The sequence below is a fragment of the Peromyscus californicus genome, unplaced genomic scaffold, assembly GCF_007827085.1.
Source record: "Peromyscus californicus insignis strain IS unplaced genomic scaffold, ASM782708v3 Scaffold_1__1_contigs__length_55948999, whole genome shotgun sequence".
In the NCBI taxonomy this organism is placed as follows: Eukaryota; Metazoa; Chordata; class Mammalia; order Rodentia; family Cricetidae; genus Peromyscus; species Peromyscus californicus.
Window position 1 is genome coordinate 37,882,242 of NW_026294492.1, and position 14,159 is coordinate 37,896,400.

The 14,159-nt window shown below is 46.9% G+C and overlaps 1 protein-coding gene across 1 annotated transcript in view; it reads left to right on the plus strand.

Annotated features, from left to right (window-relative positions):
- The first annotated feature begins 6,712 nt into the window (after positions 1-6,712).
- Msh2 (mutS homolog 2) overlaps positions 6,713-14,159 on the plus strand; it is a 64,308-nt gene continuing 56,861 nt past the window's right edge. Inside the window, exons 1-3 of the mRNA XM_052746514.1 lie at positions 6,713-7,010; positions 10,514-10,668; positions 13,137-13,415. Coding sequence (XP_052602474.1) covers positions 6,800-7,010; positions 10,514-10,668; positions 13,137-13,415 — 645 coding nt within the window. The 5' untranslated portion in view covers positions 6,713-6,799. The remainder of the gene's footprint in view (positions 7,011-10,513; positions 10,669-13,136; positions 13,416-14,159) is intronic.

Consider the following 14,159-nt stretch of genomic DNA (forward strand, 5'->3'; position numbering starts at 1 on the left):
ATGATGTAATGTGAGCAGCTGCCTCGGATTCCCGCCACCACGATGGACTTGAGCCAAAGCGGACCTGCCCCTCTATAAGTCGCTCTTGTCGGGTATTTTTGTTGTAGCAATGAGAAAAGTGACTAAAACTTGTGTTTTTTCAATGTTTCGGAGAAAACAAAATCATAATAATGCTACTTAGCACGTGAAAATGATGTGAAATATAAGCAAAGCCTTTTGGGACACAACTATGATGGTTCAGGCTGACTCTGCTACAGTCCTGGGGAGAAAGCTGTTCACAGGAAGTGTCTCACTTTGAATACCTCAGGTGTTCTTCAGACAGGGTCCCACTTTGATCCCATCTTTGGGAAGCAGAGACGCATGGATCTCTGAGAGCTTGAGGCCAGCCTGGTCTACAAACTGAGTTCCAGTCCAGTCAGCGAGAGAGCTACCTTACTCCATAGACCCTTTCTAAAAAATAAATAATTAATAATGCTGTGGGATGGTCTTTCTGTACACTGTGAATATGTGTTGCTCTCATTGGTTGGTAAATAAAGCTGTCTGGCCAATAGCCAGGCAGAATAAGGTTAGGAGGTACATTCAAACTGAAGACAGAGATGCAGAAGGGCAGGGTTGAGAGACTAGGCAGCCCGCTGCCCAAGAACAAGATGCCATGGGGCAATAAATAGATGATTAGAAAAGGGTTAATTTAAATGTAAGAGCTAGCTAGTAATAAGCCTGAGCTATTGGCCAAACAACATACTTTTTTTGGTTTTTCGAGACAGGGTTTCTCTGTGTAGCTTTGCGCCTTTCCTGGAACTCCCTGTGTAGTCCAGGCTGGCCTCGAACTCACAAAGATCCACCTGCCTCTACCTCTGCCTCTGCTGGGATTAAAGGCGTGCGCCACCACTGCCCAGCCAAACATACTTAATATAAGCCTTAGAGTGATTATTTGGAAGCAGCTGTGGAACGGGTCAGGACAGACAAACTCCGGTTACAAAATTAATAAATGGTATTCTATGAAATTGCATCAGCCGGTGTGTTGAAGGCCCTTGGAGAAGCTGCTGGCTGTGAGTGCCACACATACTGCAGGAGCAGGATGATGAAGCAGCCTCAGGTCTCCATCAGCACTAGGGAATAACCCTTTTCCCTTGCTGGGACTCTCTAGTGCCCTCTGCTGACACAGCTTCATGTTTACTTGCACAAACCTGGCCAAAAGGGTGCATTCGGAACTGGTACGTTATTTAACCCACAGCTCTCTATTCTGAAGCTACTGCTAAGGTCAGTGTGTCCCTATGCATGGCCAGTACATCCTCTCCAAGGCCTACCTTGGGGATATTTGTCCCATAGCCTACCCAGCATGTTGTCTATACATTATCTTCGGTGGCACCTGGTGATTTTCTGCTCTTACCAATTCTGAAATACTAACGTTTCCAGGATTTGTCTCTCCTGCTAGGGGATTCTGTCCATCTCCTTGCCTCAGTCACCTTTCACCTAAGGCTAGGTAGAGGGAAACAATCTCCATTTCTCACCTTTATCCTGACTTCCAAACTGCTTCACACAACTAGCCTTCAGGCATCTCATTACCTTCCTCTCTCCACTTCTGGGATTGGACTCAGGCCTTGTGTGTGTGAGTCAGGTGGTGCTACCACTGAGCTATATCCCTGGCCTGTTTCCTCTTAACCATGTCATGGCAAGTGGGGCCTGGTGGCGCAGACCGGTAGCTTTTAGGATAGAGAAGCAAGATGGTCCCTGGGAAGTTACAGCCCCTTGGGTTTTCATTGTGAACTCCAGGGCTACCTAGTGAGACCTCCCCTCAGAAACAAAACACTAGCACAGAACAAAAGCAAGGACCTGTTGATTGCGCCACCAAGAAGCGAGTCCCCAGTTCTCTATAACCTACATACTTTTTCAGTTACTAGACGTCATTCTTCATCAGAAATACATGTTCCTCTCATCTGATCCCTTTGCAACCAATATATTATTCTCCCTCTTGCCCTGCGTAAACACTGTGTGAAAAGAGGTGGTGTTCAATTTTGAGAAAAATCTCTGGAAAATACATGAATATTCCTGGAAAATACATGAATATTCATTCCCTTCACTAGCCTATCCTTTGCCCCTAATTTTTTTTTTTTTCCAGAGCTGAGGACTGAACCCAGGGCCTTGCGCTTGCTAGACAAGCACTCTACCACTGAGCTAAATCCCCAACCCTTAATAATTTTTTTTTTTTTTGAGACAGGGTTTCTCTGTGTAGCTTTGCACCTTTCTTGGATCTGGCTCTGTAGATCAGGCTGGCCTCGAACTCACAAAGATCGGCCTGCCTCTGCCTCCTGAGTGCTGGGATTAAAGGCGGGTGCCACCACCGTCCGGAGTCCCTAATTTTTTACCCCATATTTTCACTTAGTTTTTAGGTAAGGTCTCCCTGTGTAGCCCTGTATGGCCTTGAACTTGTAACAGTTCACCTGTCTTTGCATCCAGAGCAATAGGATCACAGGTGTGGGACATTTACTTTTGGTTGGTTTGATTTTCTTTTGGGAACAGGATCTTATAACATAGCTCAGACTGTCCTCAAATAACACCCCTGCCTCGGCCTCCTGAGGGCCGCACGCTCAGCTTTCTCTTACCCTGTGTCTGTGACCTTCCAGTCCCCAGTGGTTTGACAGCTTTCTCCTGCTCCATTTTTGTTCCATCTGTGTTGAGAAAAGGTCTCTTGGAGCCCAGGCCGCCAATTTGATACATAGCTGAGGCTGGCCTCGAACTCCTGTTCCACCTGCTCCCACCTCCCCTCCCAGTGCTGGGATTATTCCCAGTGTGACCACACCCATCTGTCTTGGTATGATTAACCAAGAGTAGATAAGGGTAGACACTTTGTTCATTTTTTCGAGACAGGGTTTCTCCGTGTAGCCCTGGCTGTCCTGGAACTCACTCTGTAGCCCAGGCTGGCCTCAAACTCACAGAGATCTGCCTGCCTCTGCCTCCCAAGTGCTGGGATTAAAGGCATGTGCCACCACCGCCAAGCAGAAACAGATTTCTGAAACAAGAGTTGTAAAAGAGATATGAGGTGGGACCTCAAAAGAAACAAGACTAATTACTTCTGGGGAAACAGAGCAGGCTTTCCTGTGAAAGCATTTGGACTGAGGATTGATGGATGGATGACCTGAAGTTTCCAAAAAGAAAGGTCAGGAGAGGTCCCCAGTGGGTGTTGGGGAACCAGGCAGGCACATTGTCAAGCTCCAGGAAATGTGGCTGGAGAGGTAGCCTACAGATTGTCTACACTTCTTTGTTTTCCAAGGCATGTGATATTAACCTGTGGGCTAATGGCTTCTAAATTCAGACTGTCAGAAACACCCCGGAAACTCTTTAAAGGAGCTTGGAAAAGGCCAGGCATGGTGGTTCATGGCAGAAGGATCAAAAGTTATGATCATTTTCAGCTACATACTGAGTTCGAGGTCAACCTGGGCTACATAAAACCTTGTCCAAAAGAAAAAAAAAAACCCTACAGAATAATTTTGCTATAGGATGGGAGGTCTAGCACAGTGGACCCTGACTTCCTTCAGGTCTTTATCCTATGGAATTTAGACCACATATCAACATAAAAGTCAACTCTCACTTCAAAGGGACTAAGAGCCAGTTTATTTTGGTACCAAATATAGTGGCCATGGCCCAGGAACCCAGTTTATTCCAAATACCATGTTCCAACATGATACCAGTTTCATGAGGTTGTTTTGTTTTTTATTAAATTCATAATTTATTTACCTACCTTGTGTTTTGTGTGTATGCATGCTCATATCCTTAAGGACACGAGTGCCATAGCATGGCGTGTGGAAGCCTAAGGATGCCTTGTGGGAGTTGGTTCTCTCTTTATTTGTGGGTCTGTAACAGGCCCCCAGACCTTAGTGTTGAAATTCCTAGCTACATGACCGCACATGCGCAGTTCAGTAGCCAAGTGAGGGGCCTTATGTGGTCCTAGGTAATCCATGCGCTGTGTTCATGCAATATATGTGCATGCTTGGCGCAACTCGGCAAGCCCATATGTGCATGTGCAGGGGAATCCATAAAGAAGTAGATCACAGAATCCCCCCCACACACACACTGCCTCTACACATGTCTTCCACAGGCCTGATCACACCCTCTCCTGCCCCCTCCTTCTCCTAATAAACTCTGATAGTGGGTTTTGTCGTGCCTCACGGCTTTTCTTGCATGGTAACAGGACCGCTTAATGAATAACACAGCGCGGCCGCCGCATTAAAACCAACACTTAGCACAACTGACTCCATGATGGAAGTCCCAATCAGGCCATAAAACTCAGCATGTAGACGGCACCACCTGCCAAAATGAAAGCAAAGACCTAATCCATCCAAGTCCACAGTTCTGGGAAGTCTCTAAGTGTGCTAACCTTGCCTTTTGGCGTCTGTAGTTCTGTCGCTGGCTAACTGTTCTTGTTAACAAGCATGTCAATCCAGGATATGGCTTTTGTGCTTTCAAGCTCACCCTGAGAAGGCTCAAGGCTACACTGGGATCCTGGACACCCCGTGCAGTCAATGGTTAGCTAAGAAAGACTTTCTATTGACTTAAACCTGTGTCCAAGTAATCTTCTCTGGTGGATACCCCCCAACAGGTCCAGGGATGGAAGTCGGGTCATCAGGCTTAGTGATAGTGTCTTAACCCGGAGCCGTCTCAATGGCTCTCAGGAAATTTTACAGTAACAGAACAAAGAGAGTTAAAAATTGTAAGGGGAAATTTCTGTCCCACCATCAGCTACCAAATACCCAGCCTCCGCCTCCAAATTATCACACAAAGGCTTATATTAATTTTAAATGCTTGACCGGTAGTTCAGGCTTATTACTAACTAGCTCTTACACTTAAATTAGCCCATAATTCTTATCTATGTTTAGCCACGTGTCTTGGTACTTTTTCTCAGTGTGGCATTCTCATCTTGCCTCCTCTGCATCTGCCTGGAGACCCTCTGACTCTGCCCTTCGTCTTCCCAGAGTTCTCAGTTTGGTCGACCCACCTACACTTTCTGCCTGGCTACTGGCCAACCAGCCTTTTATTAAACTAATTCAAGTGACAAATCTTTACAGTGTACAGCGAAAAATCAAGGCATTTTCCCAATGTACTGATTAAACACCAGGTAGGCAAGTTACAGCAAAGGGGTGGGGTGGGCTTAGGGCTCTTAGAGACCTTAGCTCTTTTATTTATTTATTTATTTATTTATTTATTTATTTATTTATTTATTTATTTATTTATTTATTTATTTGTTTGTTTATTTTTTGGTTTTTCGAGACAGGGTTTCTCTGTGTAGCTTTGCGCCTTTCCTGGATCTCGCGCTGTAGACCAGGCTGGCCTCGAACTCACAGAGATCCGCCTGCCTCTGCCTCCCGAGTGCTGGGATTAAAGGCGTGCGCCACCACCGCCCGGCTATTTATTTATTTATTTATTTATTTATTTATTTATTTATTTTTTTGGTTTTTCGAGACAGGGTAAGATTTATTTATTTATGTGCTGTAGCTGCATGTACACCTTTATGCCAGAAGAGGGCATCAGATCCCAGTATAGATAGATCATTGTGAGCCACGGATGTGGCTGGAGGGAAGTGAACTCAAGACCTATGGAAGAGCAGCTGTGGCGCACGCCTTTAATCCCAGCACTCGGGAGGCAGAGCCAGGCGGATCTCTGTGAGTTCGAGGCCAGCCCGGGCTATGGAGCGAGATCCAGAACAGGCTCCAAAAACTACACAGCGAAACCCTGTCTCAAAAAAAAAAGTTGTTAAAAAAATTTATTGTGGGGCCGGGCGGTGGTGGCGCACGCCTTTAATCCCAGCACTCGGGAGGCAGAGCCAGGTGGATCTCTGTGAGTTCGAGGCCAGCCTGGGCTACCAAGTGAGTCCCAGGAAAGGCGCAAAGCTACACAGAGAAACCCTGTCTCGAAAAACCGAAAAAAAAAAAAATTTATTGTGTGTGTGAAAAATTGTCAGTGTGAATGCAGGTGTCTGAAGCTCCCCTCCCCCCACCCTGCCAGGTCATGGTGAACTGCGTGGGTGCTGGGGAATGAACTCAGGTAGGCAGCTGTAAAAACACCATGAGGTTGAGAAGCTGCTGAGCCATCTCTCCAGTCCCCAAAGTGTCTTCTTTGTTTGTTTTTTCAAGTCAGGGTTTCCCTGGGTAGCCCTGGCTGTCCTGGAACTCGACAGCTAGACCAGGCTGGCCTCGAACTCAAGAGATCCGCTTGCCGCTGATTCCCGAGTGCTGGGATTAAGGGCGTGCGCTCCCTCACTTGGCTTCCAATGTGTCTTTTGAATAAATCAGTCAACGGATGGATGAAATGAGAAACTGAGTTAGTGGGAGGCTGTGGAGAATAAATCTTAAGGTAGGTTGTTTACACGGTGAGTGTCGGTCACACGTCTAAGACTGGGTTGAGGAAAGAGAACAGCTGTTCTTGGTTTACAAGTTCTTTGAGTTTCACTCCCGCGTTTCCGGTCGCTCGATGACCCCGCCTACCCGAGTCACCCACCCACCTGGACACCATGCAGTGCGGACGTGCGAGCATTGCAGCTGCAGCTTGCAGGTCCGCGAGCCTCCAGCCTAGCGAGCATGCGCAGTAGTTAGAGTCCCGGAGAACGCGGGAAGCCGGGGCCCCGTTCGCTTGTGATTGGCTCCCGCGGTAGACTCCCGCCCACCGGGCGCAGCGCTGCACGCTGATTGGGCGACGCCACGGAGGCCGGCCGCGGCCTAGCGGCGAGGGAGGGGTGGCGGGAATCGACCCGGCGGGCGCGGGGTCGCGCTGTGTCTCCGGGGGGTTCGTGCGGAGAGGCTCGGAAATGGCGGTGCAGCCGAAGGAGACGCTGCAGCTGGAGGGCCCGGCCGAGGCGGGCTTCGTGCGCTTCTTTGAGGGCATGCCGGAGAAGCCGAGCACCACGGTGCGCCTCTTCGACCGCGGCGACTTCTACACGGCGCACGGCGAGGACGCGCTGCTGGCGGCCCGCGAGGTGTTCAAGACCCAGGGCGTGATCAAGTACATGGGGCCGGCAGGTGAGGGAGGGCAGCCCGCGGCGGCGGCGGCGGCGGGACCGGCTCGGGGCGGGAGCGCGCCGGGCAGCTTTGCAAAACCCCGAGGCCCGGGGCCGGAGACCTGCGCGCATCCCGCTCCCGGCGGGACGGCGGCGCTGCTGCTCCCCAGCGCTCGCGAGGTGGCTCCGGGTGCCACGCGTTTAGTGTATTCCCATCCAACCTCCCCAACCCCGGCGGGGTGGGCTTGGCTAGGCCCGGATGAGCTGCTGATAAAACACCGCCTAGTCCCGCCTGTCCTCGAACTCCCGACCCTCGGGTTGCAGTCTCCGGAGGTGATAGGATTAAAGTCGCGCGCCTCCCTGCTCAGCTCCAGATCTCTACAGTCAGCAGCGTAGGAGGGAGGAGTGGCGGGCGCCTTGGGAGACTCCTTTAGTTACCCTCACTTTGCCAACATAGCATTATTATTATTATTATTATTATTATTATTATTATTATTATTATTATTATTATTATTATTATTATTTACCGTCCCGCTTGAGACCCTGCGATGGAGCATTGTTGAACTGTAGCATGGCTCAGTGGTCAGGACCAGGGGCTTATCTTGGAGCTGAACTGCCCAGATTTCAGTTGCAGACACTCTCCCCACCCCCCACCCCCACCCCAACATGCACACACCATTTGCTGTGTGCGGTTGGGCTAGTTGGAAAGCTGTGCTCGGATTTCATTGTTTTCCGCCCCCTAGCACCACCTGCCCCTAAGAGGCTGCAGACCTCACTAGCAGCCTAGGTAGATAACCTAGGCTCCCCCGCCCTCTCATTGCCTTTTCTTGCGGTTATAATGAAAGAACATTCTAGGACACTCTGGAGTTGTGAGTTGTAATTCTTACGCTGTCCATGCAAACGATGTTAGAGACCAAAGGTAGCCTTATTCTTGTGCTTCTGCCTGGCCAGTGCGGGGTGTGTAGTATGTGTTGTATGTCTTTTTTTGTTAGACAGCTACTCCTTGAGTAGTCAGACAGACAGACAGACACACACACACACACACACACACACACACGGAATCCTGTGTCCATTATTGCTCATTTCCTCCCACAGTCTTCCCAGCCCTTAGCACTAGTTTATTTTCTGTCTCGATATGCTGCTTATCCTAGGATGTAACATGGAAATGAAGTCACATTTTCTCTTTGTTTCCAGGCTTATCTGTGTTATCAGTATTTCATTCTTTTTGGTTGCTAAATAATTGATAATTGTATGCATTTTCCACGTTTATTTAGCTTTTTTTTGTTGTTGTTGTTTGTTTTTTCAAGACAGGGTTTCTCTGTGTAGTTTTCGTGCCTGTCCTGGATCTCTCTGTAGACCAGGCTGACCTCGAACTCACAGAGCTCTACCTGGCTCTGCCTCCCGAGTGCTGGGATTAAAGGCGTGCGCCACTGCTTCTTTTCTTTTTTTAAAATATTTAACTTTATTTTATACGCATTGGTGTGAGGGTGTCAGATGCCCTGGAACTGAAGTTACAGACAGTTGTGAGCTGCCATGTGGGTGCTGGGAATTGAACCTGGGTCCTCAGGGCTCTTAACTGCTGAGCCATCTCTCCAGCCCCACCGCTTCTTTTCTCTCCCCACTACCTGGCACAATTGAATGCAAGTGGCAATTCCAAATTATCCTCAAGAGAATCTTGAATGAATTTGAGTCTGTTCCTTCTGGGCAGAACATGAGTAGTTTTCAATTCTGATCATTTGTGTCATGGCAGAAAAATCCGTCCTTTTCCCTGTAGGGTTCGGCTCCTCGGGAACATAGAGTACGCACAGACAGGCCCTCCAGATGCTTGTCAGCAGGTGTGCATTGCCGACATCTTCAGCGGACAACCAGACAACTGTTTTTTGAGATATGGGCACTGTAACCCAGCACAGGGTGGCCTCTGACTTCAAACCTGCTGCCTTAGCCTCCCTGGTGTGCAGCGCCTTGTCCGGGAAGTCTGCCTCTGTGATGCTGGGTTTGGAAGAGGAGAATCACCCCATTGACCCCTTCACTCCCGTTCATTAGAAATCACACCTAACAATGAGTTCCTGTTAGTGAAAAGACCAAGAAACATTTCTCTGGCGTCTAGCTAGTGACAGGGAGATACCAGTTGCTGTGCACAGTAGTTAGGCGGAAGGACCCAGAAGCCGGGTTGGTAGCACACACTTTTAATCCCTGCAGGGGAAGAGGGGGGCAGGTGGCTCTCTGTGAGATCAAGGCCAGCCTGGTCTACATAGAGAGTTCTAGAACATCTGGGGCTACATAAGGAAACCCTGTCTCAAAAAGCAAACAACAAAAACACTAACTACAAGAACGAACAGGGCTTGTGTGTCTGAGAGGGCTTCATTGAAGTGATGAGCCTTCAGTGCAGCCAGAGCCCTGACCAAACAGTTCTGCCACATGCTTGTGGAGTGGCTCAGCAGCTGTCCCAGAATTAAACCAGACCATTTGTGTCCTCTCCTGTAATGTTTTTTGCCGGTTAGACTTCGCACTTTCTTTTTAAAAGATTGATTGATTGATTGATTGATTGATTGATTGATTGATTATGTGTAGTATTCTGCCTGCATGTGTCCCTGCAGGCCAGAAGAGGGCGCCAGATCTCATTACAGATGTCTGTGAGCCACCATGTAGTTGCTGGGAATTGAACTCAGGACCTCTGGAAGAGCAGCCAGTGCTCTTAACCTCTGAGCTACCTCTCCAGCCCCCACATTTTATTTTCTAAATTGAGAGCTGATAAGAATTGTTTGTTTGTTTGTTTGTTTGTTTTGCTTTTGAGACAGTGTCTTACTATGTAGCCCTGGCTGGCCTTTACCATGAGCTCACAGAGATCCAACTGCCTCTGTTTCCCCAGTGCTAGAATTATAGGATTCACTGCCAGACTGACCTCTTGAACATTGGCTTACTTGATTTTTTTTGTTTGTTTGTTTGTTTTTTGAGACAGCGTTTCTCTGTGTAGCTTTGTGCCTTTCCTGGAACTCATTCTGTAGCCCAGGCAGACCTTGAATTCACAGAGATCCGCCTGCCTCTGCCTCCCGAGTGCTGGGATTAAAGGCATGCGCCACCACAGCCTGGCACAATTTCATTTTAAGGAGCTCCAAAGTCCTTCATAAATTTCTTTATTTTTAGTCATCTATTTATTTTGTGTGCTATGTGTATGAACATACACAGTGCAATAAGTGTGCAGGAATTGGGTCTTTTCTTGCTCCACGAGGGTACCAGGGATTGACAGATCACCTTGGTGGCAAGTGTTTTTAGCTCACCGAGTTATCCTGATTGTCCCGTGCTCATTTGTTTTGAGGCAGTATCTTGCTCTTGGTCCAGGCTGCCCTCCTGATCTGAAGTGATCCCCCTGCCTCAGACTTTCAAGTAGCTGGACCTGTAGCTGTGCTCCATTGTACCCAGTTTGTAGTGTTTCTTCATTTAACGGTTTGTTGTGGAGGCTCGGACATTTGGTACCTCAAGTCCCCATCTTTAACATTCAATTCTGTTTATTTGTTGTTGTTTTAGGGGCCAAGACGCTGCAGAGTGTTGTCCTTAGTAAGATGAATTTCGAGTCCTTTGTGAAAGACCTTCTTCTGGTTCGTCAGTATAGAGTTGAAGTTTATAAGAATAAAGCTGGAAATAAGGCCTCCAAGGAGAACGATTGGTACTTGGCATTTAAGGTAATTACATTACTTTTATATATTTGTTTTAGAAAGTTAAAAAAAAATCAGGTTTCACTGTATTAACTAGGTTGTGATAGCAAAATGCTTTGAAGAATTTTGATATAGTAGGTTTTTTGTTGTTGTTTTTGAGACAGGGTTCCTCTGTGTCACAGTCTTGGCTGTTCTGGAACTCTCTTTGTAGACCAAGCTGGCCTCGAACTCACGTAGATCTGCCTGCCTCTGCCTCCTGAGAGCTGGGATCAAAGGCGAGTGTCACCATGCCTGGCTTAGTGTTGGTTTTTAAAAGTTACAGTTTAATCACAGTTTAGGAGTTCAGTAGTCCTTATGAAATGTTTCTGAACACTGAGCCTTATCTCTCACTGTTCCTAAAATAAAACATAGCTGTGGATGATAAACTGAGCATAAACAGTATATTATTAAACAAGGGGTTGGTTTTACTTTTTTGTTAATTAGAAATTATTTTTTTATGTTAGGGCTGTCTGTCTGAAATTATAATTTTTTTTTTTTATTTATTTATTATGGATACAGTGTTCTGCCTGCACATATCCCTGCAGGCCAGAAGAGGGCACCAGATCTCATTACAGATGGTTGTAAGCCACCATGTGGTTGCTGGGCATTGAACTCAGGACCTTTGGAAGAACAAGCAGTGCTCTTAACCTCTGAGCCATCTCTCCAGCCCCTGAAATTATTTTTTTTTAATGTTCGGTCGGTCTGTCTGTCTGTCTGTCTGTCAGGGCACCACTTTCGTGCCTGTTGTCAGAGGAGGCCAGAGGAGGGCGTTGGGTCCCTTGGGACTGGAGTTACAGTTGTGAGTTGTCTGCTCTAAACAGCCAGCGTTCTTAACCTCCGAGACATCTTTCTACCCTCTAGTTTTGTTTTTTTCTTTGGGAGACAAGGTTTCACTATGTAGCCCAGGCTGGCCAAGTGCCTAACCCAGCCTCCTGAGTTCAGAGATTAAAGGACCCCTCTTACGTTTTTGTTTTCTTAGAAACAAGCTCAGTGGGCTGGAGAGATGGCTCAGAGGTTAAGGCATTGGCTGCTCTTCCAGAGGTCCTGAGTTCAATTCCCAGCACCTACATGGTGGCTCACAGACATCTGTAATGAGATCTGGCGCCCTCTTCTGTTGTGTAGGCAGACATGCAGACAGAACCCTGTATACATAATAAGTCTTCAAAAAAGGAAGGAAGGAAGGAAGGAAGGAAGGGAGAGAGAGAGAGAGAGAGAGAGAGAGAGAGAGAGAGAGAAAGAAAGAAGCTCAGTTTATCGACAAACTTCTGGTCGTATTGCCTCAGTTTCTTCTGTGCTGACATGATTATGAGCATGCTCTGCCATTCCAGGCTTTGATTTTACTATTTCTGAAGGATGTCAAGCTGTTGGGGTTTTTTTGTTGTTGTTTTTAAGCTTTATTTATTTATTATGTATACAGTGTTCTTCCCACCAGAAGAGGGCACCAGATCTCATTACAGATGTCTGTGAGCCACCATGTGGTTGCTGGGAATTGAACTCAGAACCTCTGGAAGAGCAGCCGGTGCTCTTAACCTCTGAGGCATCTCTTCAGTTTTTATTGTCCCTAATATCTCTTTCTCTCTTTTTTGTTTTGTTTTGTTTTGTTTTTCGAGACAGGGTTTCTCTGTGTAGTTTTGGTGCCTGTCCTGGATCTCCGCTTTGTAGACCAGGCTGGCCTCGAACTCACAGAGATCTGCCTGGCTCTGCCTCCCGAGTGCTGGGATTAAAGGCATGTGCCGCCGCCGCCGCCGCCGCCGCCGCCGCCACGACCACCACCACTGCCTGGCAATATCTCTTTTATAACTTACTACATTTTTGTGTTTGTATGTGCATTTCTCATTAAAGATGTAGAGGCAAACAAGCCTAGAATGTTTCTTTTGTGTCTTTTTTTTTTTTTTTTTTTTGAGATAGCATCTTTCTCTAGCCCAGGCTGGCCTTGAATTGAACTCTGTCATCCTGCTGCCTCAGTCTGTCATGTGCTGGGCTGGGTGGTTTGAAAATCACTTGGCAGAATGATTTTTAGATGTGCCTAAGTGTTACACAAGCAGTGGGAGCCAGGCGTGGTGACGTGTGTCTAAGGTAGGATGGTGTCACTATTCTCAGGCCAGGCCAAGCTTCAAGAGAAGCCCGTCGGGATAGAAAATGGTAACTGCAGCCGGGCGGTGGTGGCACACGCCTTTAATCCCAGCACTCGGGAGGCAGAGGCAGGCGGATCTCTGGGAGTTGGAGATCAACCTGGTCTACAGAGCAAGTTCCAGGACAGCCAGGACTGTTACCCAGAGAAACCCTGCCTCGAAAAACCACACAAACACACTCATGTACCCACAAAATTGAAGATATACTGACAAGCATGTTTTTGTAAGAAAACGTAAAATTCATCAAGTTTAAATAATTTATTCACTAGCAAAAATTTTAAATATGTTCAAAACTTTTTAAAAATTGCCTTTATTTTTGCTTAGGCTTCTCCTGGCAATCTTTCTCAGTTTGAAGACATTCTGTTTGGTAACAATGACATGTCAGTGTCCATTGGCGTCGTGGGTATTAAAATGTCCATGGTCGATGGTCAAAGACAGGTTGGAGTTGGGTATGTTGATTCCATCCAGAGGAAGCTGGGACTGTGTGAGTTCCCTGATAACGATCAGTTCTCCAACCTTGAGGCTCTTCTGATTCAGATTGGACCAAAGGAATGTGTTTTACCAGGAGGAGAGACTTCTGGTGACATGGGGAAACTGAGGCAGGTAAGGGAATCCAGTCTAGGAAAATCCTTAATACCCCTTTCCTCGTTTTTCCTGAACCTGGGACCTCTAGAATGCTAAGCAAGTGCTCTGCCACTGAGCTGTGATACCAGCTGATGATGCTTGATTGTAGGGGAAGAAATAATTTAAATTACAATTACAATAATGTTTTATTTTGAGGACCATCTTGATATTTAATTTTGAAAGAAACTTGGAATCCTTAATGTCATCAGGACAATGTTTGTATAAGACTTGCTCTGCCTTAGATCTTTTCCTCTTTTTCTTTTCTGTCTTTAAGACAACAATCGCTACAGTAAATATTACTGTACTTAGCATGATTTATCAAATAAATAGCATGTAGTTATTTAGGATATATTTATTTTGCATATTTTTTGGAATCTTGGCCAGGAACATGCTAAGCAGGTACTTACTGTAATATCAATCTGGACCTAGAATTTAATTTAATTTTTTTTTAAACATTTATTATGTATACAGTGTTCTACCTGCAGGCCAGAAGAGGGCACCAGATCTCATCATAGGTGGCTGTGAGCCACCATGTGGTTGCTGGGAATTGAACTCAGGACCTCTGGAGGAGCAGCCAGTGCTCTTAACCGCTGAGCCGTCTCTCCAGCCCCAGTTTTTTAAGTTTTTTGAGTCAGTTTTTCTTGGCAGCCCAGGAGCCTAGAACTCAGCCATCCTGCCTCAGCAGCCTGGGTTCTGGGATTGCAGGTGAAGGTCACCATCTGT